Consider the following 27,927-nt stretch of genomic DNA (forward strand, 5'->3'; position numbering starts at 1 on the left):
AGCTGAGCCCAGCCGAGCCTGGCGGCGGGGTTTCTGTTCTTTGGTTGTTGTTTTTTTTTGTCGTTGTTCTTTTTTTTTTTTTCAATCCTCTCTTTCTTGTCCCCAATATCCTTCTTATACTATTTTACCTTAACAATACAATAGGTCCTACAGGAAATACCTCACATTTGCTGGGTTTCCTCACCCTCCACTGCCTCATTTCTCTGTGAATAGATTTAGCCTATCTACACTATCCCCTTTCCCCTACAACTTGTTATCCTCCACCATCTGCTATCTCTCCTATATTCCATCTCCCTTTCTTTGATCCATGAAGTGTCTAACTCTTAATTTCTAATACCTTTGTTTAGTTTTCCATCTGGTATTCGTCCCTGAAACTATTACCTTTCTTTTCTCTTTCCCTCTCTCACGAAAACAATAGCCTCTTAGTACGTACCACATTCCTCCCATATTCAGTCGTCTACCTCATTATAGGTACTTTCCTACTACTATAACTCTACACAATTTACATGATCTAACCTCCATCCTCCCAGAACTCATATTATTGCTTTGTAAACATATATCACCAATACTACTTCACACTTTTTCCTTCCTTACACAATTGACTTTCCCCAGCACTAATACTTTCCTTTAAAGTGAGCTTAACTAGCAATAAGGAATTGGAATAAGAAGAACAAAGTGACAAAGAGAAGATATAACACTTACGCAAAAACAACAGCTAATTAATCTCCAAGACTAGACAAAGAAGCTAAGGAACTGATTAAACCCGTCAAGAAAAAATGCTGACAAGACAGCAACAAAAATCTACAAACCAAACCAGTAATCAGGAAAACATGGCTGAATCCAATCAACAAACTGAAAATCAGGAAGGGGGGCAGGATTTCGCACAAGCAATGAAAGATCTAAGAACATTTATCACCGACAAATTTGATGAAGTAATGAAAGAGGTTAACAGCGTGAAGACAACACTTGGAGGGGAAATTGCAGACATGCGCAAAAAAATAACAGATATGATGGAAATGAACACCACAATTCAAGAAATCAAAAATACACTTGCAGCAAATATCAGCAGACTAGAAGACGCAGAGCAGAGAATTAGTGATGTGGAAGACAGTGCATTGGAAATCAAACAGATAGTAGAAGTGGTCAATAAAAAGGTAGAAAAAATCCAGATAGGACTTAGGGACCTGAATGATAATGCAAAACGCTCAAACATACGTATTATAGGCATTCCAGAAGGAGAAGAGAAGGGAAAGGGGTCAGAAGGAGTGTTGCAGGAAATAATGAATGAAAACTTCCCAAATCTACTGAAAGAGACAGATGTACATATCCAAGAAGCACAGCGCACTCCACTGGTCATAAACCCCAACAGGCCCACCCCAAGACATATACTTGTCAAATTATCCAATGCTCAAGACAAAGAAAAAATTCTAAAAGCAGCAAGAGAAAAGAAAACCATCACATACAAGGGAAATTCCATAAGATTAAGTGCTGATTTCTCATCTGAAACGATGGAGGCAAGAAGGCAGTGGTATGATATAGTCAAGGTACTAAAGGAAAAAAATTTCCAACCAAGAATACTCTATCCAGCTAAACTAGCATTCAAAAATGATGGAGAGTTCAAAATATTCACAGATAAACAGAAACTGAAAGAGTATATCAACAAGAAACCTCCCCTTCAAGAAATTCTTAAGGGAATTCTGCAGGAAGAAAGGAAAAAACAGGACAGTCAGAGATGGAGGAGAGTGTAAAAGCAACAAGAAAGACAAAAATAGAAGGGGAAAATAAAATGATACAAACAAAGTATAACAAACACAAATCCAACCAAAATATGGCTACCATAAATAACTTTCTAAACGTAATAACACTGAATGTCAACGGATTAAACTCACCTATCAAAAGATTCAGACTGGGACACTGGATAAGGAAATACGACCCATCTATATGCTGCCTACAAGAGACACATCTTAGACCCAGAGACTCATGGAGGTTGAAAGTGAATGGCTGGAAAACAATCATACAAGCAAACAACAACCAAAAAAAGGCAGGAGTAGCTATATTAATATCAGACAAAATAGACTTTAAATGCGAAACAATTGTGAGAGACAAAGAAGGATACTATATTTTAGTGAAAGGGACAATTTGTCAAGAAGATCGAACAATCATAAATATTTATGCTCCTAACAAGGGCGCCTCTAAATATGTGAGGCAAACACTGGAAAAACTAAGTGAAAGAATAGATGCATCTACAATTATAGTGGGGGATTTTAATACACCACTATCAACTCTGGACAGAACATCTCAAAAGAGAATCACTAAAGAAACAAAACATTTGAACAGTATATTAGAAGAGCTGGATCTAATAGACATATATAGATCATTACACCCAAACACAGCAGGATATACATTTTTCTCAAACGCACATGGAACATTCTCCAAGATTGACCATATGCTAGGCCACAAAGAAAGGCTTAATGAATTCAGAAAGATCGAAATCATACAAAACAATATCTCTGACCACAGTGGAGTCAAGCTGGAAATTTGCAAGGGACAGAGACCCAGACTTCACACGACAATTTGGAAATTAAACAGCACACTCTTAGAAAAACAGTGGGTCAAAGAGGAAATCTCAAAAGAAATCAATGACTACCTTGAAACAAATGATAATGATAACACAACATACCAAAATTTATGGGATGCAGCAAAAGCGGTACTGAGAGGGAAATTTATAGCCATAAATTCATATATCAAAAAAGAAGAAAGAGCAGAAATTGAAGAATTAACTGCACATTTGAAGGAATTAGAAAAACAACAACAAAGTAACCCAACAGGAAGAAGAAGGAAGGAAATAACAAAGATAAGAGCAGAACTAAATGAAATAGAAAATAAGAAAGCACTTGAAAAAATAAACAAGACCAAGAGCTGGTTTTTTGAGAAGATCAACAAAATTGACAAACCTTTAGCGAGACTAACAAAGAAAAAAAGAGAAAAGATGCAAATACACAAAATAAGAAATGAGAAAGGTGATATCACCACTGACCCCACAGAAATAAAGACTATCATAAGAGGATACTTTGAAAAACTATATTCCAACAAAAATGACAATTTAGAGGAAATGGACAAATTCCTAGAAATACATAAGCAGCCCATACTGACGAAAGAAGAAATTGATGATCTTAACAAACCAATCACAAGCAAAGAGATAGAAACAGTCATTAAAAATCTCCCAACTAAGAAGAGCCCAGGGCCAGACGGCTTCACAGGGGAATTCTACAAAACATTCCGGAAAGAACTAACACCAATCCTGTTGAAACTATTCCAAAAAATTGAAACAGAAGGAACACTGCCTAATTCCTTCTATGATGCCAACATTACCCTAGTACCAAAGCCAAACAAAGACACCACAAGAAAGGAAAATTACAGACCAATTTCTCTAATGAACCTAGACGCAAAAATACTTAACAAAATACTTGCTAATCGTATTCAACAACACATTAAACGAATTACACACCATGACCAAGTGGGATTTATCCCAGGTATGCAAGGATGGTTCAACATAAGAAAATCAATCAATGTAATACACCACATAAACAGATTGAGAGAAAAAAACCACATGATTATATCTATAGATGCAGAAAAGGCATTTGACAAAATACAGCACCCCTTCCTGATAAAAACACTCCAAAAGATCGGAATACAAGGAAACTTTTTGAACATGATAAAGAGTATATATGAAAATCCTAAAGCCAACATTGTTTACAATGGCGAAATCCTGAAATCCTTCCCTCCAAACTCAGGAACAAGACAAGGATGCCCATTGTCTCCGCTCCTATTTAACATTGTCTTGGAAGTACTGGCTCGAGCACTGAGACAAGAACCAGATATAAAAGGCATTCAAATTGGAAGGGAAGAAGTCAAAATTTCATTATTTGCAGATGACATGATCCTATATATAGAAAACCCTGCGAGATCTACAACAAAGCTCCTAGAACTCATAAATGAGTTTAGCAAAGTCGCAGGTTATAAGATCAATGCGCAAAAATCAGTAGCATTTCTATACACCAATAATGAGCAAGATCAGGAGGAAATCAAGAAACAAATACCATTCACAATAGTAAATAAAAAAATCAAATACTTAGGAATAAACTTAACTAAAGAGGTAAAAAACTTATACATCGAGAACTATACAAGATTGTTCAAGGAAATCAAAGAAGACCTAAATAAATGGAAGAATATTCCCTGTTCATGGATAGGAAGACTGAATATTATTAAGATGTCTATCCTACCAAAACTGATCTACACATTCAACGCAATCCCAATAAAAATCAACACAGCCTTCTTTAAGGAACTAGAAAAACTAACTATGAAATTTATTTGGAATAAAAAGAGGCCCCGAATAGCCAAAGACATATTGAAAAAGAAAAACGAAATAGGAGGAATCACACTTCCTGACTTCAAAACATACTACAAAGCTACAGTAGTGAAAACAGCATGGTACTGGCATAAGGAGAGACACACAGACCAATGGAATCGAATTGAAAGTTCAGATATAGAACCTCATGTATATAGCCATATAATATTCGATAAAGCCACCAAACCCTCACAACTGGGAGAGAATGGCCTATTCAACAAATGGTGCCTGGAGAACTGGATAGCTATATGTAGAAGAATGAAAGAGGATTACCATCTCACACCTTATACAAAGATCAACTCAAGATGGATCAAAGACCTAAATATAAGAGCCAAGACCATAAAGACCTTAGAAAGCAGTGTAGGGAAACATCTACAGGACCTTGTAATAGGAAATGGCTTCATGAATATCACACCAAAAGCACGAGCAGCAAAAGAACAAATAGATAAATGGGACTACCTCAAAATTAAAGCCTTCTGCACCTCAAAGGAGTTTGTCAAGAAAGTAAAAAGGGAACCCACACAATGGGAGAAAATATTTGGCAACCATATATCTGATAAGAGACTTATAACTTGCATATATAAAGAACTCATAGATCTCGAAAACAAAAAGATAAACAACCCATTTAAAAAATGGGAAAAAGACTTAAACAGACACTTCTCCAAAGAAGAAATACAAATGGCTAAAAAGCACATGAAAAAATGCTCCAAATCCCTAGCTATCAGGGAAATGCAAATCAAAACTACAATGAGATACCATCTTACTCCCATAAGATTGGCAGCCATGAAAAAAACAGTAGAATACAAATGCTGGAGAGGATGTGAAGAAAGGGGAACACTCATCCATTGCTGGTGGGAATGCAGAAGGATCCAACCATTCTGGAGGACAGTTTGGCAGTTTCTCAAAAAATTATCCATAGATTTGCCATATGACCCAGCAATACCACTGCTGGGTATATACCCATCAGATCTGAAAACAAGGACACAAACCGATATATGTACACCAATGTTCATAGCAGCATTGTTCACCATCGCCAAAAGTTGGAATCAATCCAAAAGTCCATCAACAGATGAGTGGATCAATAAAATGTGGTATATACACACAATGGAATACTACTCAGCTGTAAGAACCAATACCCTACAATCGCACGTGATAACATGGATGAACCTTGAGAATCTTATGTTGAGTGAAGCAACCCAGGCATTGAAGGACAAATACTATATGACCTCAATGATATGAAATAAGTTAACTGCCTCAGAGAGCTAGAGTCTGGAAAAGTGGCTTACTGGAAATCGGGGGGTGGAGGAAGGCTGTGAGTTAATGTCTGTAGGGGTGGAATCTGTGATGAGCTGGGGGTAAGAATGAGCACAAAGAAGGGACAAAATGGGGGCAAGGGGTTACCTTCGGGTGGGGTTTTCTGGGTTTGAGGGGGGCTGGGGATGGGAAGAGGGGTAATATGGTCCAAGAAATAGGTGGGAGGGAGGGGCAACATACAAACATGGGAGAGTGCCAGAAGTTCATTGAGAACTAAATGTTGAGTAAAACGTATCAAAGTATAAGTAGGAGGGTTACCTGGTTAGGACGCTCAGGGGGTAGGGTCTGATGCGGGACGGACTCCGGAGGGAATAGCTGAAGGCTCATTTTGCCAAGGTGGGTTCTACCATCGGGTGGGGTGGACCTATATCCTGGGGAAGACTAATGCCGTCGAATAGAGAGAACTGTATCTCTCGTGAGAAAGGACGGCTCCCAGGGCATTAGATTGGCAGGCGTTGTGGGCCCTAAGGGGAGGGGAAAATAGACGTGCAATGGATGGAACAAAGGTAAATAAGGGGGCAAAAGAGGAGTTATGTGAGAGTACACGAGGATGAATATAAAACAGCTAATATTACACCAAAAACATATAGGGGACGACAGACTAATAATGAAAACCATAAGACAAAACATAGGATAACTAAAAAATTTAGAAAACTGTACAACCTAAAGTATGGACCACATAGTAAGCACAAATGTTACCTTGTTTGAAAACTATAGTTTCGGAATCTGTACATCAGTTTCAGGAAATATGATATGAATAAGTTAAAAGATTATTGCTGTGGAAGGGAAAAGGTTTTATGGTGGATCTGGGGAAATACTGTATATTGTATATATGAATTTTGGTGATCTAAGACTCTTCTGAAACTGACATTATGTTGGGATTCACTTTACGGGAAGTTTTGGATCACAGAGTGGTTCAACAATGGCAGCGGAGGAATACTGATATGGGATGTTATTGACAGGATATATATGGTTGACAGGGAGTTATACAGGGCATATGCCCAGGGTATATTGTAATGTCTATATAGACTCATAGTGGAAACAATTAATAACAACAGCTAGGGGGGTACTGGGCTCCTGGCCGGGGGGTCACTGTTGTGGGCCCTGGGAGAGCAGCGGCAATCCTCCAGGTGCAACGGCAAGAACCAGGAAGGAAGGAGGGCCCAAACAGTGGGCTCTTGATACTAATGGCTACACTTTTGAGCCTATGCACCTGCAATAAGAACAAGGCCTAGAGTAGCATTGTGCCTGGGGGTTTCCTCCTGACAGCCTGCATGTTACTCAAATGTGGCCACTCTCACAGCCAAACTCAGCGTGTAGATGCGATGCATTCCCCCCAGCGTGGGACACGACACCCGGGGATGAGCCTCCCTGGCACCGAGGGATCACTACCACATACCAGCTGAAGAAGCAACTAGAAAATGACCTTGAATTAAAGATTCAATGCGGAACAGCAGAATATACCTGTCTACATATAATAACATGACTTCGGGAAGCGGTTTGACCTAATGTAAGGGGGAAATGGAAAGGAGAAATGAGATTATAAGGCTGTGAGTCTCTAAAAAAGAGTCTGGAGGTTGTCAGAAGGAATACCCCTATGTACAACTGAACAGAGTCTAAGAGACAGATAAGGTAGATACAACCCCAGGTATTGGTTCTTTTGAGGGATAAAGAGACCCACGGGTTCTATGGTCATGGCAGAAGGGGTTCACTGCCATGACAGATGGCCCTTCTTTGGAGCTGGTGTTTCTGCGTGATGGAAATGGACTCAGAGGGGATCTCTTTTCACAAGACTTGCATGCTACTTTATTGGAATTGTAGTTGGTGCTGGGTTTAAGATATATGTAGGGGATTTGAATCTCTGGACTGATAATATGACACCCAGGCCCAGAGCCTCAACAGACTTCAGCTCCTACACTTTGACTTATTGGACTTACTCCACGCAGCTAACATCGAGTTGAAGAAGGTCAACCACCACAACATGGAGCCTAAAGTGTCTACAACTAGAAGTGGGAAGAGTGCATCCAGTACCCATGTGCAATCTAAGCCATCACTTGACATAGGTGTGCAATGGACACAACCAATCCAATGTCCACAGAGAAAATGTGGAATGGGTGTGGGAACGGTAGCCATAGGGGCTGCTGGGTGTGGGGAACGGGAGGAAGAGATGAGATGTGGAGGCGTTTTCGGGACATGGAGTCGTCCTGGATAGTGCTTCACGGACAATTACGGGACACTGTAGATCCCCCCAGGGCCCACTGGATGGAACGTGAGAGAGTCTGGGCTATGATGTGGACCATTGACTATGGGGTGCAGTGATGCTCAGAGATGAACTTACCAGGTGCAATGGATGTATCACGATGATGGGAGAGAGTGTTGCTGTGGGGGGAGTGGGGGGCGGGGGCGGTGGGGTTGAATGGGACCTCATATATTTTTTTAATTGTAATTAAAAAAAAATAATAAATAAATATTAAAAAAAAAAAAATGGTGTGCATATATCAGTTTGTGTTCTTGTTTTCAGTTCTACTGGGTATATACCCAGCAGTGGAATTGCTGGGTCATATGGCAAATCTATAGCTAGTTTTTTGAGAAACCACCAAACTGTCCTCCAGAATGGCTGGATCCTTCTGCATTCCCACATGCAGTGGATGAGTGTTTCCATTCCTCCACATCCTCTCTAGCATTTGTAGTCTTCTGTTTTTTTCATAGCTGCCAATCTTTTGGGAGTAAGATGGTATCTCATTGTAGTTTTGATTTGCATTTCCCTGATAGCTAGAGATTTGGAGCATTTTTTCATGTGCTTTTTAGCCATTTTTATTTCTTCTTTGGAGAATTGTCTGTTTAAATCTTTTTCCCATTTTTAAAATGGGTTGTTTGTCTTTTTATTTTCAAGATATAGGAGTTCTTTATATATGCAGGATATAAGTCTTCTATCAGATATATGGTTACCAAATATTTTCTCCCATTGTGTAGGCTCTCTTTTCACTTTCTTGACAAACTCCTTTGAGGTGCAGAAGGCTTTAATTTTGAGGAAGTCTCATGTATCTATTTGTTCTTTTGCTGCTCGTGCTTTTGGTGTGAAGTTCATGAAGCCATTTCCTGTTACAAGATCTAGTATAGGCTTCCCTACACTGCTTTCCAAAGTCTTCTTTGTGGTCTAGCATGTGGTCTATCTTGGAGAATGATCCATGTGCACTTGAGAAAAATTTATATCCTGCTGTATTCGGGTGTAATGATCTGTATATGTCTATTAGATCCAGCTCCTTTAATATACTGTTCAAAGTTTTTGTTTTTTTATTGATTCTCTTTTGAGATGTTCTGTCCAAAGTTGATAGTGGTGTATTAAAGTCTCCCACTATAATTGTAGAGGCATCTATTCTTTCACTTAGTTTTTCCAGTGTTTGCCTCACATATTTGGAGGCACCCTTGTTAGGAGCATAAATATTTATGATTGTTCATTCTTCTTGAAAGATTATCCCTTTCACTAATATGTAGTATCCATCTTTGTCTCTCACATTGTTTCGCATTTAAAGTCTATTTTGTCTGATATTAATATATCTACTCCTGGCTTTTTTTGGTTATTGTTTGCTTGTAAGATTGTTTTCCAGCCATTCACTTTCAACCTCCATGAATCCCTGGGTCTAAGATGTGTTTCTTGTAGACAGCATATAGATGGGTCATATTTCCTTATCCAATCTTTCAGTCTGAATCTTTCGACAGGTGAGTTTAATCCATTTACATTCAGCGTTATTATTTTCAAGGAATTATTTATGTTAGCCATATTTTGTTTTTTTTTTTTTTTTTTTTTTTTTTTTTTTTAATTTTTTTATTTTTTATTGACTTTGTAATAATATTACATTAAAAATATATATGTGAGGTCCCATTCAACCCCACCCCCCCCACCCCCCCTCTCCCCCCCCCCAACAACACTCGTTCCCATCATCATGACACATCCATTGGATTTGGTAAGTACATCTTTGGGCACCTCTGCACCTCATATACATTGGTTCACATCATGTCCCATACTCTCCTCTATTCCATCATGTAGGCCCTGTGAGGATTTACAATGTCCGGTGATTACCTCTGAAGCACCATCCAGGGTAGCTCCATGTCCCGAAGATGCCTCCACCTCTCATCTCTTCCTGCCTTTCCCCATACCCTTTGTCCATTATGTCCACTTTTCCCAATCCAATGCCACCTCTTCTATGTGGACACTGGATTGGTTGTGTCCATTGCACCTTTATGTCAAGAGGAGGCTCAGATTCCACCTGGATGCTGGATGCAATCCTCCCATTTTCAGTTGTAATCACTCTATGTTAGCCATATTTTGTTTGGACTTCTGTTTGTCATATTTTGTTTGTTTGTTTTTTCCTTTTCTTTTTGTCTTTTTTGTTGCCCTTACACTCTCCTCCAACTCTGCCTCTCCTGTTTTTTTTCTCTCTTCCTGCAGTACTCCCTTTAGTATTTCTTGAAGGGCAGGGTTCTTGTTGGCATACTCTTCTAATTTCTGTTTATCTGTGAATATTTTGAGCTCTCCAGCATTTTTGAATGCTAGTTTAGCTGGGTAGAGTATTCTTGGTTGGACATCTTTTTCTTTTAGTACCTTGACTATATCATACCATTGCCTTCTTGCCTCCATGGTTTCAGATGAGAAATCAGCACTTAATCTTATGGAGCCTCCCTTGTATGTGATGGTTCTCTTTCCTCTTGCTCCTTTTAGAATTTCTCTTTGTCTTGAGCATTGGATAATTTGACAAGTATATGTCTTGGGGTGGGCCTGTTGGGATTTATGGTGTTTGGGGTGTGTTATGCTTCCTGGACATGTATATCCATCTCTTTCAGTAGATTTGGGATATTTTCAGCCATTATTTCCTCCAACACCTCTTCTGTCCCCTTTCCTTTCTCTTCTCCTTCTGGGGCACCTATAATACGTATGTTTGTGAGTTTTGCATTGTCATTCAGGTCTCTAAGTCCTAGCTGGATTTTTTCTATCTTTTTATCAATCAGTTCTACTATCTGTTTGATTTCAGATGTACTGTCTTCCACATCACTAATTCTCTACTTTGCCTCTTCTAATCTGCTGCTATTTGCTGAGAGTGTATTTTTGATTTCTTGAATTGTGGTGTTCATCACCATCATATCTGTTATCTTTTTGCATATGTCTGCAATTTCCTTTCCAAGTGTTTTCTTCATATTTTCAATCTCTTCCTTTACTTCATTAAGTTGGTCTCTAATATATGTTTTGAGATCTTTAATTACTTGTCCGATGTTCTGCTCCCCTTCCTGGTTTTTAGTTTGTTGATTGGATTCGGCCATGTTTTCCTGATTATTGGTTTGGTTTGTAGTTTTTGTTGCTGTCTGGTCATCATTTTATCTTAATGGGTTTAATCAGTTCCTTAGCTTCTTTGTCTAGTCTTGGGGATTAATTAGTTGTTGTTTGTGCATAAGTGTTATGTCTTCTCTTTGTCACTTTGTTCTTCTTACTCTATTTTCTTATTGCTGGCTAAGTTCAATTTGAAGGAAAATATTAGGGCCAGGGAAAGCAAAATGAGTAAGAAAAGAAAATGTATAAAGTAGTATTGGTAATAAATGTTAACAGGGCAACAATGTGAAATCTGGGAGAATGGATATTAGACTCATGTAAGAGGTGTAGAGTTATAGCAGTAAGTAAAGTACTGATAATGAGATAGTCAACTGAATATGGGGAGGAATATAGTATGAATTAAAGGGCCAGTGTTTTCATGAGAGAAGGAAAGAGAAAAGAAAGACAATAATATCAAGAGTGGATAAGAGACAGAAAACAGAACAAAGGTATTAGAAATAAAAAGTCAGATGGGGGCCAAAGAAAGGGAGGTAGAATGTAAGAGAAACAGCAGATGATGGAGGATAGAAAGATGTGGGGGAAAGGGGTAGTGTAGGTGGCCAAAATCAATACACACAGAAAAGAGGAAATGGAGGATGAGGAAACACAGCAAGTGTGAAGTGCTCCCTGCAGCACCTATTATATAAAGAAAATAAAATTTAAAAAGAAGAAAAAGAGAGAAAAGAAAAAAAAGAGGAAAAGGGGGAGGCAAAGAAAAAGGAGGGGAAATAAGCAAGAAAAAGAAAAAGAGAAGAAAACCTAAATAAATGAAAAAGGACCTTGGGGGATACAATGGGAGAAAAGACCAGGAGACAATGCAATATTAGCAACCACGCCAAAAAAAAAAAAAAAAAAAAAAAAAATCCCAACGTTTCAAGCTAGGAAACCTCTTTGCAGTTAAATAATACACTTAGGGATCTGACCTTCCCCCTTTCTCCTTTCCTCACTTCTCTCTCTCCCAGGGCAGCATGAAATCTGCCTGACAGATCCTGTAGGAGATTCAAGTAGGTCCTTGTTGAACCAACTCAGCACAGAAGACTATAACTCTTTATTTCCAGCGCGAGATCACCTACACCTCACCAGAAACCCCAAATATGCTACTGGAAGCTTGGATAGTACCTCCTACAGTCCCTCCCCTTTAGGTGTGCTAGGAGAGGTCTAATTGGTTTTCTGACTCCACCTTCTCCCAGACCAAGTTTTCTATCCCAGGATGTTTAGGTAAATTGGGCTTTCTCAGCAGATTCGCCTCTCCTTTCTTCCTAGACTTTCCCCAAGACAGCTGGTACACTCCTCCAAGTTCAAGGAGAGAGAGAGAGAGAAAAAAACAAAAACCACAAACTTCAAGCGCTAGGTAATCAAGGACCTCAGATGAACCTCAGGGCGTGGTGAATTCAGGGATGGGAAGTCTGTGATATTGCAGACTCTAGATGTGTGAGTCTCTGGAGCATGAGCCACCAGGGTTTAGGAGACACAGACCTGGGAACCACACATCCGGTTAACAGGGGGCCTGGGAGCACTGCAGCACAACACAACCTTCAGGGATCCCCGCAGCTGGGCGTCAGCCCTAGGGGGAGGGGTCCCGCCCGCAACCTCTGATCTCCACGTCAGAAACCCAAAATTCCACCTCTCATAAGAATCTCTTCTGTCACTGTCTCACCAAATCTACATCCAGACACCTCCTGTCCTGCAAGCCCCCGAAACAGCCCGCTCAGGGTTTGGGAGTGCCACTGCACAACAACAATTTCAGGGACCACCATGGATGGGCTGCCAGCCTTAGGTGGAGGGGTTCCACCTAGAACTTCTGACCTCCATGTCAGAAACTGAAAGTCCCACCTCTTGCAAGAATCTCTTCTGTCACTGTCTCACCAAATCAACATCCAGACACTTCCTGCCCTGCAAGTCCCCAAAACAGCCCGCTCAGGGTTTGCGAACTCCCCAGCACAGCAAAGCCTTCAGGAATCGCCGCCGCCGGGCCACCAGCCCCAGGGGGAAGGGTCCTGCCCACAACCCCGACTCCGTGAAAGAGACCCAAAATTCTACCTCTTGCAAGAATCTCCTCTGTCACTGTCCCACTAAATCGACGTCCAGACACTTCCTGCCCTGCAAGCTACCGAAACAGCCCGGTCCAGCAGGACTCCGACCCTACTCAGCTGCTTCTTTGCAGGAGAGATTATGAGGTGCACTCACTCAGACGCCATCTTGCCCTGCCTCCCAAACCTGTGATTTTAGTGCCCAATTTCCTTCTCTTCAGGAACATCAAGGCAGAACTCTCTCCTCTGTCTCTAGCCACATGCCTCTGCTCTGTTCTGGTTTCCCACTGTTTCTGGCATTGTTCCTTCCCATTGTGGTTCCTCAGCTTTCTCAGGGCTCCAATCTCATGGCAGACTTCCTTTCCCTCTTTCCTCTCTCTTTCTACCCTCAATCTGTTGGTCTCCTTGTGTTTACACAAGGACTGGGTTTTCAGACTGTGCAGAACCTTTATCATGCCAACTTTTCCTTTGCCGTGGCTTCTTTTCTTGAAAAACAAAACACAGCAAAACATAAAAACAATATATGTGTTATAAAATAATATTTATGCTTTTGATCTGCTGAAATGGAACTTGTAGTCCCATTTCTTAGTTACTTATAAGATAAAAATATGGGTAATAATTTATTAAAGAAAATTTATAAAGGTATGAAATAAAAGGTGACTCGTAGAAAGAATAAGATACCCTGTTACAAACGTTACACTTGGCTTCTGAAATAGGTTTAGTGACATTCACTATTAGTGAATGTAATCTTCACATACATACTAATTAACTCATGCAATAATCATTTTTGAGGACATGAGATTTACCAGACACTGGGGACACAGCAAAGTCTCTGTCCCCAAAACAACTCATTGGCCAGTTGGGGAGATAGTTAAGAAAATACCACAAATACATAATCACCCTACAATGTAAGAAGTGCTATTATAGTACATTTATGTACTAAATGCAATAGGAGCATAAATAGGGAGCTACATATTTAGCTTTGGGCGGGAAGTCTTGGAAAGTTACACAGAAGGAATGCTTGATCTGGATCTTGAAGTACAAAAGAACTGGAGATGAGGGAGAGGAGGACATTCCAGATGAAGATACAATATGGGCTAAAGCTTTGGGGGAAATGATTTGGTGGGTTCATGGACTCGTGATAGCTCCTTGGGCCAGGAGCCTAGGGAGCAGGCAGGAGAGGGGTCTGGAAATCTGATAGGTCCTTATTGCTTGGGAATATGGTCCTACAGGAAAAAATTTTCCGTAGGGGATTGAAATGATAAGAATTGTGTTTTCAAGAGAGTGCTCTTTGAATGATAGCAGCCCGGGTAACATATGATAAAGGAATGACCCAAGGAAGTGGGCATGGAGAGAAAAAGTATATTTTGAGGGGATATGGTTGAGAGTAACCCTACAGAGGAGCTGGAATTCATAGGACCTAAAGACTGATTGGATGACAGATAAAAAAGGGAAGGAGTCAAGGATAAACCTGGTTTCTTCCTTGGTAGCTGCTGACTGGTGAGGCAGTGTAGAATAGCGGGTGTGCACAGCCCTGGAGATGGATGGACTGAGGCTGAATCCTGGCTTTTCCGTTTTACTTAGAGGAGTTGCTTAGCCTTTCTGTGATTCAGTTTCTTAATACATAAAGTGGAGAATGACTGCATCTACTTCAAAGAGTGGATGAGTTTTCATGTTTGTGGGTTTTAAGTGAGCTGGTACATGTGACAGATTAGGTCATAATAAGTACTCAACAAATGTGAGCTATTAGTATTATGGGGGGTCATAACTAACATGAAGAAACAGAAGGAAAGCAAGTTATGGAGGGGCAGGGAGAAACCCATGATTTCAATTTTGGACACATTGAGTTTGAGATGACTTCCAACATCCACACAGAAATGACCTATCAACAGTTGGAAATACAGGCTATAAATGAAATGGCTGAAACTTTATTTTTTAAATTCCCTGACAGATAACTTATGCAACTATATGCCTACAATAAGACTGCATGAGGAAAGTCTCTATATCTTATTGCAAAGGTATGGCCATTTTCAGGTCAGAGTTAGTGTAGCCAAAACCTGGGGATTTGTTTAGGGCTATTTGGAACCGTCTGGGCAATGAGTTGTGACTTGACCAGCAAAACATAATAATTATTATCCAAAGCTGGGTTAGTTCTGTTCTTTATGAGTTCTCAAAGTAAATATCTCAAAGTCCATGTGTCTCTAGAAAATATACTTACCATTATTTCATTTTGCTTCCTCAAATCAGAGTTCAGGACTCTTACTAATGGCCCTTTGTCAAATATATTAACACTTTAGTATGTTTTGAACAACCATGAAGGGCTCTTCACAATTAGACAGGGGCCCTTTAAAATTGAAATGTACACATCAAAAATAGTATAGCAAGGGAACTGGATGTGGCTCAAGCAGTTAGGTACCCACCTACTACATGAGAGGTCCCAGGTTTGGTCCAGGTGCCTCCTAAAGAAAATGAGCAGGCACCTTCTCCCACTGCAAGAAGCTTTACGCTGCCTCACATGGCAGTGAGCTAGACTCTGCCCCTGCCACAACAAGCAGATGCCACAAGCCAGCAGATGCTGCAGCCTGCAGGGAGCAGATGCGGCTCAGGCCATTGGGCACTATGTGGGGGACCCTTGTTTCAATTGGTGGTGCCTCCAAGCAGACAGATGAAAGAACTATCGGGGCGGGGGCAGGGGGGCGGAGTAAATAAAGAAAATCTTAAAAAAAATAGTATAGCAGAATTCTCCAAACTCATACCTCTTCTTCTGCTCCTGTTATTTCTGTGATATTAATAGCGGGTATTTACCCTGTTATTTCTCTCCTTTTGTAACAACTCACCATGAATTCTTATGAAGTGAATCCATTGTTTGCTCTGAAATGATCTCTACCTAAAATGCAGACAGAGAGCTTTATCCAAGGATACGTAATGGGACATTTCCAACAGAAAATTGAGTGGTTACCCAGATAACAACAGAATTAATATATGAATAGATTTACCTTGAGTTGATTTTAGTGCCTTTAAAATATTATTATATGCAGCCTTCATTCAAAAAACATTTGTGACCTAGGTATTATGTGTCGAGCAAAGTGTCAGGTGAGTGCTATACAGCTGGGGCAAAGTGCTGGGTGCTGGGAATCCATAGCAGGTAAAGGGAGGTAGCATGGCAGGGCTCAGGTGCATAGCCCTTGGTGACAAGAAGTCTTGAATTCAAAGTCTATCTTATCAACGTCCTGGCTTTGCTAAGTAAGGTATTTATCACCTTAATCTTGACATAGACTAGGAGAATTAATTTCTACCTTTCAAGGTTGTTATGGGTATTGACAATAATGTCTAGAGCATCTAGTGTAGTATTTGACATACAGAGTCCTCAATTAATTATTATTACAGGTCTTTTTGCTGTTAATGAGCTCTCCATTTCAATTTTCTTTTTATTCAGACTATTGTTTCAATCTAGTTGAGAAAACAGGGAATAAGGTAATCAGAGTATAGTGCAGTAGATGAAAAAATATATTATTATAATATAATAATATAATATAATATATAATAAGCTATACCTGAGTTTAGGAGGACTGAGAGTTTAAAGTTTAGTATACAACATTAATTTAGGGTAATAACAGTTGCATTTGTTTCAAGAATCTTCTTTTGTAAATTCAGATTAGCATCTCCTGAAGGTTTCAGGTCTATAAGAACAGCTTGACTGAGGGCCATATATTGTGTAGGCATATTCTTACAGGAACACTTCATTTAATCCTCAAACCAATCTACAAGGTAGAACTATTAATTAACACTATTTTACAGGTGGGAAAACTGAGCCATGGAGGTATTAAAGTAACTTGTCCAACATCACATAACCAACAAACAGGAATTCAGATCCAGGCATGCTAACGTCAGAGCCCGTATTTGTGTGTGTTTCCTCCTACAGCCTTTAGTTGCACTTTACAACCAGATGGGATTGTCACTTATTCTTGAAAAAAATTCTACAAATCAAGGGAAATTCAGGGAAGTCAAACAGAAGAAATGCAATAGATCTGGAAGAAAATATAGCCCCACCATTTATTTTCTCTGGGTATAATCTAAGAGTTGTTCTTTGTAGACACAGCCCAAATGAGAGAAGCTCCTTTGTACCTACGCCCAGTTTCCAGAGATAGCCTGGCCAAGCTATTCTCTTGTGGTCTGTGTAATTTGGAATGTTTTATGGATCTTTGAAAAAAAATCATATTTCAAACCGGCCTTGCTTTCTTCTTTTTGATGGGCATTACCTGCAACACGTCTCATTTTCTAAGTTCCCCCCTAAAGAAGCACCGAGAGGTTAAATGACTTGTCTGAAGCCCATGTGACTTATAGGCAGAAAAATTTTCCTGACTTACAGGCACCATTCCATTAGAGGGCCCTGCTCCTGGGATTTCTATTTCATTTTCCATTTTAAAACCTGGAATAGCTTTGTCTGACATGAGAACTTGTTTCATTGAAAGAAAACTTTGATTTTATGGACCTGGTGGGCACAGTCTAATTCATCTGGAAAACTGAGCCCAGGGAGTGGAGTGAGTAGCTTAGGTCTTCATAAATCAGAAGTTCCATAAGAAAGGAGCAGTGAGGAACAAGACAGGATGGTTGACCCTGAGCCCTCAAGGCCAAATTAAGAATTCCTGTGCACTGGTCTGACTTCAGGTTTGCTCTCTTGGAAGACCAAAGGAACTCTTGCCTGCTCTTGCCTGTGATTCACTTGGGGTGTGTGTGTGTGTGTGTGTGTGTGTTACACACTGGGGCTTTAGAACACTAGGAGTGAGCACATGAGAGGGAGGTGGAGCAGGCTAGATAACAAGGATGTTCAAAAATGATCCTTCAATTCATGTACAGAATGAGGAGTGATTTTATATTAGGAGAAACTCAGCTGTTTGGTGTCACTTTGGAACTTTTCTATCCTTTATGTTCAAGTCTCTTTATTCCTTCCTTCATGTCCCTCCCCAGGGTGACTGACCTTCCCCTCCTCACACTGGGTTTGTTGCTTCAGCTGACTTCTTAGATGGTCTGTCTCACTCAGGAAGTTTTTCCCTCCAATACACACACTGGGAAGAGCCTCTGAAGTCTGTGTCCTGATATTTTTTTTTTTAAGATTTATTTATTTATTTATTTCTCCTCCCTCCGTCCATTGTCTGCTCTCTGTGTCCATTTACTGTGTGTTCTTTTGTGTCTCCTTATATTCTTATTAGGCAGTTCCCGGAACCGATCCTGGGACCTTCCGGAGTGGGAGAGAAGTGATCATTTTCTTAAGCCATCTCAGCTTCCTGATCTGGTACATCTCTTATTCTCTCTCCTCTGTGTTTTTTTTTTTTTGTTGTTGCATCATCTTGCTGCGCCAGGTTTCCTCGTGGGCCAGCATTCCTGTGTGGGGCAGCACTCCACGTGGACCAGCCTGCCTCACGGGCCAGCTTGCCTTCACCAGGAGGCCCTGGGTATCAAACCCTGGACCTCCTTTATGGTAGACGGGAGCCCAATTGCTTGAGCCACATTTGCTTCACATGTGTCCTGATATTTAACGCTTGCTATAATTTGACTCTGCTACACTTACTGGCTTCCATCTATTTCTATTTCCAACAAATACCTTCTATTTGAGTTGGCTGGTCACTTTCAATTCTATTCAACAATATTTCTTGCTCACACACACAGGTTACAAGGTACTGTCTTAGATGGTGGTGGCTTCTGAGGTGAATGAAGCTAGAATACATCATGGATCTTGCTTTCTAGTAATTTACAATGTAGTAAGTGAATCAAATAATTACCCACACAGTAAGGCAGGATGAAATTGGTTAGAGCAATATAAGGAATGAAAACAAAACAAAACAGGAGTGCAAACAGAACCATGACTCATTTTGACTGTTGATACCAGGAAACACTTCATAGAGGAGGTGCCATTTGAACTGGGCATTGAAGGATGCATTAAAGGGTGGAAGTGAGGGGTGCACATTCCAGCAGAGAAATTATATCATGTGTAGGCAAGGGACTGTGCACACTCCTAGGTAGGGCTACATATTCTGTGGGTGCCCTGAATACAGCACACAGATCCAGGCCTCGGCTAGTTTCTTATGCTTCTCTCACTTGGATGCCATCTGCCTTCCTCATCTATACTTTAGGGCTCCCTCCTCCATGAGTTTTTTGCTCTAGCTCATGCCCCTCCTTGCAGCGTGGAGTTCAGTTTTTAATTGTAGTGTTTGTGCTGGGATTGCTTCCTCAGCTAGACTGGAAACATCTTAAGGGTAAACATTATGTTCACCTTATACTTTGGGACCTTGCAGCCTCTAACACAATGATAGTGGTAGTCAGTGCTAGATGGTTCTATGGACCTATTCCCTGGACTGACACCTTCATTCTGCCTAAATGCAGCTTATTTCTGCCCTCCAGCCTGGGTCTATAACAGAGATTTAGGATTTAGCTGGTTATATTTGCTAACACATAGGAAAACAATTCCTGGAATGATCACATGAATGTTCTGCTCAGCTGTAGGTGACTTTCCCCCAGTGCTGACAGTGGGGAGTTAATGCCACCTGTGTGAGCTGGCTGGCTGTGTGTTTGTTGGGGGGTGGGGGTGGGACGTTCAGCCTTAGCTTGACTCTCACGCTCTTTGGGCTGATCCTCAGGGACTAGGATGAATCCTGGTAGTTTGATTGTTTCCCAAGTTCTCTCTGGAGAATGACTCTGCTTCCTTCAAGGTCTCATGTTTTGATAGTTGGGTTCTGAAGTGTCAGAATTACCCTTCAGTGCTGGTCAATTCCCTATGAAATATGGGGGTCCTGAATTTTGGTGCTGCTTCTTGCTGGGGCTGTTTGGAAGAAAGTCTTGGCCAGAAAGAAAACCCTATGAGACTTTGAAGGAGAGCCCAAAGTAAAAGGCCCCAACCAGCTAGTCCCTATACAAAGAGACACTGTCTAACCTTGATTTGTAGAGTGTTTCTGCACAGCCAGGATCCACAACCCCAACAACCTCCCCAACAGCACCATCATGTAGAGTTGGGCTATCTAAGCCAGCTGTACCTTGTACAAAAGTTCCCTGGCAAAGGGATGGGTGGGGGCTGAAATGCAGCCCCCATACTGCTCACCAAGCCATGCACTCAGGTGAGGGGTTGCTGCCTCAAGGAATGGGTGCCTTTTCCTAAGTTGCTCAAGGTGCTGTGTGTCCTGTTGACCAGACCCCACAGATTCTTGCATATATTGAGCGTGCACAGAGCTTCCCAGCTGGTATGTCACAGCATATTGCGGGTGTACAGTATATTGGTCACCTCCATCTATGGGGTTGCTGGGCAAGACTGCCACCTCCAACGATGGACAGTCTCCAACCACATGCAGTCTCCAGACATGAGCAATCTTCATCGTTTACCCCAGTGTGCCATAGCAATATTATTATTTTCTACATGTGTCGTTAAGGGGAAAAGGTAGGGAAACACAGTGCTTGGGAACCTGCCTTATCATACATCCAGAAGAGAGCCATTTCAGAAAGGGCATGTGTCCATTTGTCTATCTAGGCACATGCTGTGCCCAGCAACAGAGGATTTCCCACTTGGGTTGTGGGGATTTGCAGTCTTCTGGTAAGATCTGGGCAGAGAGAGTCTGAGTCCAGTGCACCTGCCCGTGGTGGTGGTTGTAACCCAGTTTCTGGAGGAGAATGCTGCCTGAGAGCCTAGATCACGGTTTCATAGCCTGAGGTCCCAAGAGACTTGCTGTCATGTGAGCTGGTCTTCCCCACCTGCGCAGGAGTGAGAGATGTGATGACATGTTAACTGAAAGGTGCTGCTGGGAAGGGCAGCAAAGAAAATGACCTAGCAGGGTGCCTTAGATTTCCCTGGTGCTGGGAACATCTGGGGAAACAGGGCTTTGTCCCCTGTGGCGTCCCACACCACTGCTCTTGCCACTCCATTTGGGAGCTCTTGGGCAATCAACTTCTTAGCTCAGAAAAGAGCAGCAGGAGGTAATACTGGGCATTGATTTTGATTATGGGTTGGAGGCAAAATCCAGGCTCAAGCTTCCTGCCTTCCATGCTCCTAGCTGAGCCCTTCTTCCTTCTGAACTCTGATAACGCCACCTTTGCCTAAACACAGTGGTGATTCACTGGTAGACCACTACAAATGGTTTTGTAGGTTGTGTACTGTAAAAGAGCAGCTGAGGGAGCCCAGGGAAACTGAAATTCAGCCTATGTGTGCACCTGGTATAGGGTTGGGTCTGCCCAAATTTCACACTGAGCCAGCAGTAGCCCCGAGTGTCACAGAGTCTAGACTTCTTACATGGTACTTCACAGTCCTAGGGTTTCCTGCCCTTGAAGGGAAGGATCTGCATCTCACACAGACTAATTTATGGATGGACCATGGGCCTGGGGTACAGGGCACTGTGCATGAATGGAAGGACCTGTAGACCCAGCCCTGTGCAGCTGCTCCTGAGAGGAAGAGAGAAGAGTACTAGGGAACCAGTTGCCCCCTGGTTAGATAGATGGAGCACACTGATTAGCTGGAAAAGATAAAATAGCAAGGATAAAAAGCCAAAAAGGATTTACTTTATCAGAGTACTGCACCGTGGAGTAAATCATATTCACCCGCTCTTCCTTAGAAGAGAGCACCTATAAAACACCCATCTTCTCCTAAGTGCGGGAGCCCAGATTTTATGAGTCCCCCTTCCCACTTTTGCCCTTGCCCATCACTGAACCCTTTGGCCCCACTTTTTTTACTAGGCAACCTCCCCACCCAGCCTCAGCCAACTTTGGAGGGGATCAGGATCAGGTAGGGGGCCAGGATGGGAGTGGGTAGCAGCTGGGCAGGGCCTTAGGGCAAAAACCTCAGGAGCTGAGAGGAGGGGTCTGTGTGGTTCAGGCTGAGTCTTGCTCAGTTGAGATCTTAGCTGCTCTTGGGCTCTGTTGTCTCAGTGCTATCAGTCCAGGTGATATATTGTAGAAGCCCGATCCAGGCTGAGGTGGGGGTGGGGAGGGCAGATAGAAGGCAGGTGGGAAGAGAGAGTACAGGACAGAATGACTCTGAGTCTGAGGGATGTGAGCTGCTGCTGTTACTCGACCAGGAAGCCAAGTTTGAGGGGACCTCTGTGTCAGTTCTGGCCCCACCCTTGACAAACTGCTCACACATCAGTGGCCACAAAACAGTTCTCACCTCACATCAGGGCTCGCTTGTGTCCGGTCCTTGTAGGAGCTGTTTCAGTCCTAGTCATAACTCTCAACTAGCCTGGAAGCAGGGCCCCAGGTGGGAACAGCAGGGCCTTCCTACCTGGAGGCTGTCACTGGGTGACAACTGACCTCATTTCCATTCTAACAGAGGGACTCGGGGCATTATTTCTTTGACCTAGTATTTTCTCTTTGGACCATCCAGACTCTTGGCCATGGCTGCTGACTAAGCAACAGCAAGCAGAGCACAGTGGCTGCCCTTGACGCCCTCTCCTGAAGCGGGAGGTCCAGAAGTAGCATCGGCTCACCTTGGGCTGGGAGATTTCATCATAGATTCTTGTCTCTGCTGACTGGGCATCTCTGGAAACTGTGATGTACTCATACACTATTTTCTTCGAGACAGCATCTGTGTCACAGAAAGCCAGAACCACAGTGTGTGAAAGGAGGATGCCTTTTTAGAGATTATCTATTCCAATGTTCTGTTTAAGATAAAGACATATCTTAAAGGACCTAAGAGGTTAAACAGTTCCCACGGCTTCTTGACTCTGAATCCAGAACTTTTTCCCAACATACTATGCTGCAGAGATATGTCCCTATCTCCTACCATGTCCGCACCCAAGGTAGACTGGCTTTGACCTCATCTAGATTGAGTCCTAGTACTATACCCATATGTCAGCCTGGTGCCCACATCCGAGGCCTTATTCCTTTTGATATGATTCTTGGACCTCTCCCTTTTCTAAGGATTGTATGTGGTAGAGGAGGCACCTGACTCAGGTCTCACCCAAAATTCAGTGGGACTTCTCTTCTGCTCTGGAGTCCAGAATAGCTTCTGTGAGAGCAGTCAAAGGTGGCTGGTGGGGTCCCAGTGCATTTAGCATCTCTGGCCTTTAGTATCGACTGCCTTGTACAGCTTGTCAACTCTTTATGTGAGTGTCATAGTTTCTTTTTTCAAATATTTATTTATTTATTTATTTCTCTCCCTTCCTCCCCCACCCCAGTTGTCTGTTCTCTGTGTCTATTTGCTGCATCTTGTTTTTTTGTCCGCTTCTGTTGTTGTCAGCGGCACAGGAATCTGTGTCTCTTTTTGTTGCGTCATCTTGTTGTGTCAGCTCTCCGTGTGGGTGGTGCCATTCTTAGGCAGGCAGCACTTCCTTTAGCGCTGGGCGGCTCTCCTTACGGAGTGCACTCCTTGCGCATGGGGCTCCCCTACGTGGAGGACACCCCTGCGTGGCAGGGCACTCCTTGCGCACATCAGCACTGCGCATGGGCCAGCTTCACACAGGTCAAGGAGGCCCGGAGTTTGAGCCGTGGACCTCCCATGTGGTAGATGGACGCCCTAACCACTGGGCCAAGTTCGCTTCCCAGAGTCTCTTAGTTTCTCAACAAAATCGATTATCTCTAGTTATACATTGTGTTGTATTCTTCTGGTGCATACTTTACTGTTACCATCTCAAGGTTGAGCATATAGTGACTGCTCCATACATGTGTTTTGCTTGATGGACCAATTCATATAGTCAGTAAATATTTATTACTTCCTTCTATGTTCTGGTCTCTATGTGACACTTTAGAGAAGCAAATACAGGAGAGATAAGGCCCTACCTTTAGGAATTTATGGATGGTAGAGGCCTTCATAGTTGTTTACTCCTTTTCTTTGCTATTGACATGGGACATTTTAGGTGCAAGTTGAAAAGTATTGACTAGAATTTTGTGCATTCATTTTCCAGGGCATCTTAATTTATCCACAAATAACAGGTTCAGTGAGCTGAACAGTATCACAGGGTTCCAATGTTTTACAGTTTAGTCCTGTCCTAGGCCCTGCCCCAGACTAGGTCAGTAATCCTTCCTTATCTCATTTGTAGGTGCAAAGGATAGCCTTTCTTTTTCCCAGGGAGGCTGTGAGGAACTGAAGAACGGTATCTCTCTGAGAGACCTGCATGTCATCCATGGCCTAAGCAGGCTGTGTGATATCTTCCCATCATGAGGGCATTTAAGTTCATGTCACAAACTCTCCTCCCCTAGAGTGCCTCTTTCTGTACCATGCCCAGGTCCTTCTTGTATAAGCATAGTAGCTAATATTTATTGAGTACTGTGTACTATGCACTGAGCCAAGTATTTTAAATATAATCCATTTAATCAATATAATCCACTTAATCCACTTAATAAGTATATTCAGCAAGCCTTTTTATTATGCATATTTTACAACCAAAGAAACCGAGTCAGTGATAAAAATAACTGGCCTGAGAACCCACAACTGATAAATAATGAAACTGGAACCTTCACCCTAGACCAAATGCAAAGCACATGTTTAGTCTTAACTACTAAACTGTGACCACCCCAGCCCTCCCACCACTTATCCAGGGAACCTGATAGCTGAGAACTTACCAGAGCTCTTACTGAAGGTGTCCAAGAGGGAACCTGAGGAATTGGAAACACAGGAGAGTCAAAAACATGGAAGCAGAGAAAGAGCCTTTCTATATCCATGCTTTAATTGGGATTGGTAAGAAAAGAAAAGCTTAGGTGGACAAGGGGGTAGGGAATACTGGAGGTTGTAATGATCCCCAGGGGCCCAAGACCAGGTTTACGAAATTGAGAATGGTACAATTACAGAAAGATTCAGAGGGTCCCGAGTGATCTAGTGACAACCATGGAATACAAAATTAGTATATAAGCCTCAATGGCTCTCCAAAGGTCATAGTCAGAATACGTTAGAATTGGAAGTGACCCTGAAGACCCTCTAGTCCAAATTTCACACTGAGCCTGAGAGGTGAAGACACGTGACTCATGAAGCACAGCTTGTTAATGGCAGGGCTAAAACAGGACCCAAGTTCTGGGCCCACCACACTGGTGATCCTGGGAACAGATTCTGGAGACTATTCAGGGTAATGTCATGCAAGGAGGTGGCCATCATTCTGGGAGGTGGTGAGGCGGTGGGTTGGTGGGGTGGGGTAGGGTTGCATAAGGGCTGATTCCCTAGAACAAAGGACCTCTCCACACCACCTTACATAAATGACTTCAGTCCCAGGAAGAAACAAGGAGCATTTCCGTATTTTACCTTCTGAGAAAATCCTACCTTGTCTTTTCTTGTAAAAACGAAACAAAAGCACTGAAGATAGAATGAGAACCACCAGTAAGAGTACAATCAGGACACTCAGCAACCCAGGGTGGTGAGTGCGGTGGCCCATCACCAGGTCTGGAAATAGAAGACAGTGCATCTTGACTCCCCAGGAACTAGACCCACGAGACTGGGCAGTCTTGTCCATGCCCAGGGGCACTATTGAAATTGGGTGACCTCCAGGGGAGTGCCAAAGCTCCTAGGGAAGGTGCAAATTCTGCTCTCAAAAGTCAGGTTAGGAACTGAATCAGAGAGTTGATCAGGGCTGCACCAGAACACCCAGAAATGCCTGGCTTTTTCAGCAGGCTTTGGGTTCTTTCCCAATGGGCCTCCCAAGCATGCGGCACAAAGATAGCACATTTTCCCAGAGAATGAGGCACAAGTTTAAGACTCACAGCTCTTCAGAGTGATTTCTGAGGCCCTGAGAGCCCTGGACAGAGCTGGTTACCTGCACAGAGCTGCCTGGAAGAGATGGAGTTAGAGTTGTTGCTGACAGGGTTCCAGGCTGTGCAAGTATAAGTTAACTCTTGGTCCTCAGAGGTCTGGAAGATTCTAAGGAGATTACTCTCTTCACCCAGGGGACTCCAACTGTATGTCACATCCTTTTCTTCCTTTTCTTCAGAGCATGTAAGTGTGACATTACAGGTGTTGTTCACAAATGTCATTAAACTCTGTGTAATTTTTGGCTTCCCAAGCCGACCTGTGAGGAAATGACAAGCCAACCGTGAGACAGAATTGACTTATAATAGCTTGTCAGAGCTGATTTTTACATTTTCAAGAAATTTGCAAGATAATTTTTAAATACAACATCATTAAAAATTAAATTACCAAAATATAATTAAATAAGTGATTTTAAAAATGGAGGTAATAAGTACCCAAAACTCATCATTTCCTAATTATTTTTGGGCATTTTACTTTTATAGATACTGTTTAAATTTTTTAATTTTTATTAGATAAATTGTATGTTTACAGAAAACTTGCATAAAATACAGAGGTTTCATATACCACTCTTATTAACACCTTGCATTAGTGTGGTACGTTTGTTATAACTGATAAAAAATTACTATAATTGTACTCTTAACTATGGTCCATGGTTTACATTAGGGTTTACTGTATTGTACAGGCCTGTTTTTTTAAAAAATTTTATTCTAGTAACATATATACAAGCTAAAATTTCTCCTTTTAAACATATTAAAATACTCTTGGGGTTATTTACATCTATTGGCTCTGTGAGGCATGTTTCCTCAACTTTGCATGGCTTAAAATAAGCAATTGTAGGAGTTTTTATACCACAGAAATTGGAAAATGCTACAAACTGGGGTTTGATTTGCTGTTTTATTGGTTGTTACTCTAGACTTAAGAAGGCAATGGAGAAAATGTAACTAATGCAGGTAATATTTAAAAACAAGTCATGTCTATAGTCATTATATTATGAATAGCAAATGCACAAAAATGAAAAATATTCTTCCAGTATTAAAAAACCATTATCCAATTTAGCAAACAAGTCACTCAAGTCATTGATGGATGAATGACATTCTTATATGTACATCTTTGTTGAATCACTTTTTTCTTATAGCTAACTTAAATGAAAATATCAACCAACATTCATACCAGCACTACGCTTTCATCAGTTGCAACTATAGGGATATAAGTGTTAGAAAAAATCAATGAAAGTATTCTGTGAGAATTTATTGGTTATAAGGAATTTACAATAAAAAGTGTTGCATATTTTATTATCACTCATGAAATGATTAGCTATAACAGTGACTGGTACAGATATGGATTAGTGAAAATGAACCAAATTGTGTACATATGTGTGTGGACATATTTATGTATATTTGTTTTTCTCTAGTAACTAGCTTTATAAGAATGTCTATATAATTTTGTATTTATGTATTTTTAGAAAGACTCTTTTTGGTGGGTATTGAGAGGGGGGATAGTAGTGAAGAATAGGGTTTCCATCTCATTTTTCTCAGCAGGGACAGAGATGTTACTTGCATAAAGTTGTTGGGCCGGAGTCAGCGTCATGGCTGACAGGTTTTCATCCTCCCAAGCCAAAAAGTGTAGAAGTCACTGGGGACCTGATTTGGAATCCAGATTCTACTACTTTTTATCTGTAGAATGCTGAAGAAGATATACACCTTCACTGAGCTTCCGTTTCCTCATTTAATAACATAAGGAAACAATTTCCTCTTGTTAGAGTTTTTGTCAGGATTAAATGAGTTATCATATATAAAGAACAGTCTAATTATCTATCTATCTATCATCATCATCTATGCTTGTATGTATATCAATTATCTATGGAAATTGATGAAAAAATATATGACAACAGTGATTTCCTCTGAAAAGGGAACATTAGTTTTGACTGTATAACTTTTTTGCTCTGCTTATGCATATGTTGCTTAAGTAGATATCTAATCTTTATATATATTTTTAATCAAGTAGTAGACTGCCAGGCCCATAAATGGTGTTCAATGAATTAGTTCCCTTCTCTTTATCTTCTCAGGTAACCATTCATTAGATACAGATTTTGTTGTATGAACAGTAT

The 27,927-nt window shown here is 41.5% G+C and overlaps 1 protein-coding gene across 1 annotated transcript in view; it reads right to left on the reverse strand.

The window, feature by feature from the left end:
* Positions 1–16,841: 16,841 nt before the first annotated feature.
* The window catches only part of CD84 (CD84 molecule), a 37,887-nt gene continuing 26,801 nt past the window's right edge, over positions 16,842–27,927 (reverse strand). The window contains exons 3-7 of the mRNA XM_004448407.4: positions 25,828–26,079; positions 25,338–25,457; positions 24,650–24,682; positions 22,576–22,673; positions 16,842–20,851 (exon numbers count right to left, since the gene is read on the reverse strand). Of these exons, the coding sequence (XP_004448464.2) occupies positions 20,786–20,851; positions 22,576–22,673; positions 24,650–24,682; positions 25,338–25,457; positions 25,828–26,079 (569 nt within the window). The 3' untranslated portion in view covers positions 16,842–20,785. The remainder of the gene's footprint in view (positions 20,852–22,575; positions 22,674–24,649; positions 24,683–25,337; positions 25,458–25,827; positions 26,080–27,927) is intronic.

Source organism: Dasypus novemcinctus, chromosome 13 (assembly GCF_030445035.2).
Source record: "Dasypus novemcinctus isolate mDasNov1 chromosome 13, mDasNov1.1.hap2, whole genome shotgun sequence".
Classification (NCBI taxonomy): domain Eukaryota; kingdom Metazoa; phylum Chordata; class Mammalia; order Cingulata; family Dasypodidae; genus Dasypus; species Dasypus novemcinctus.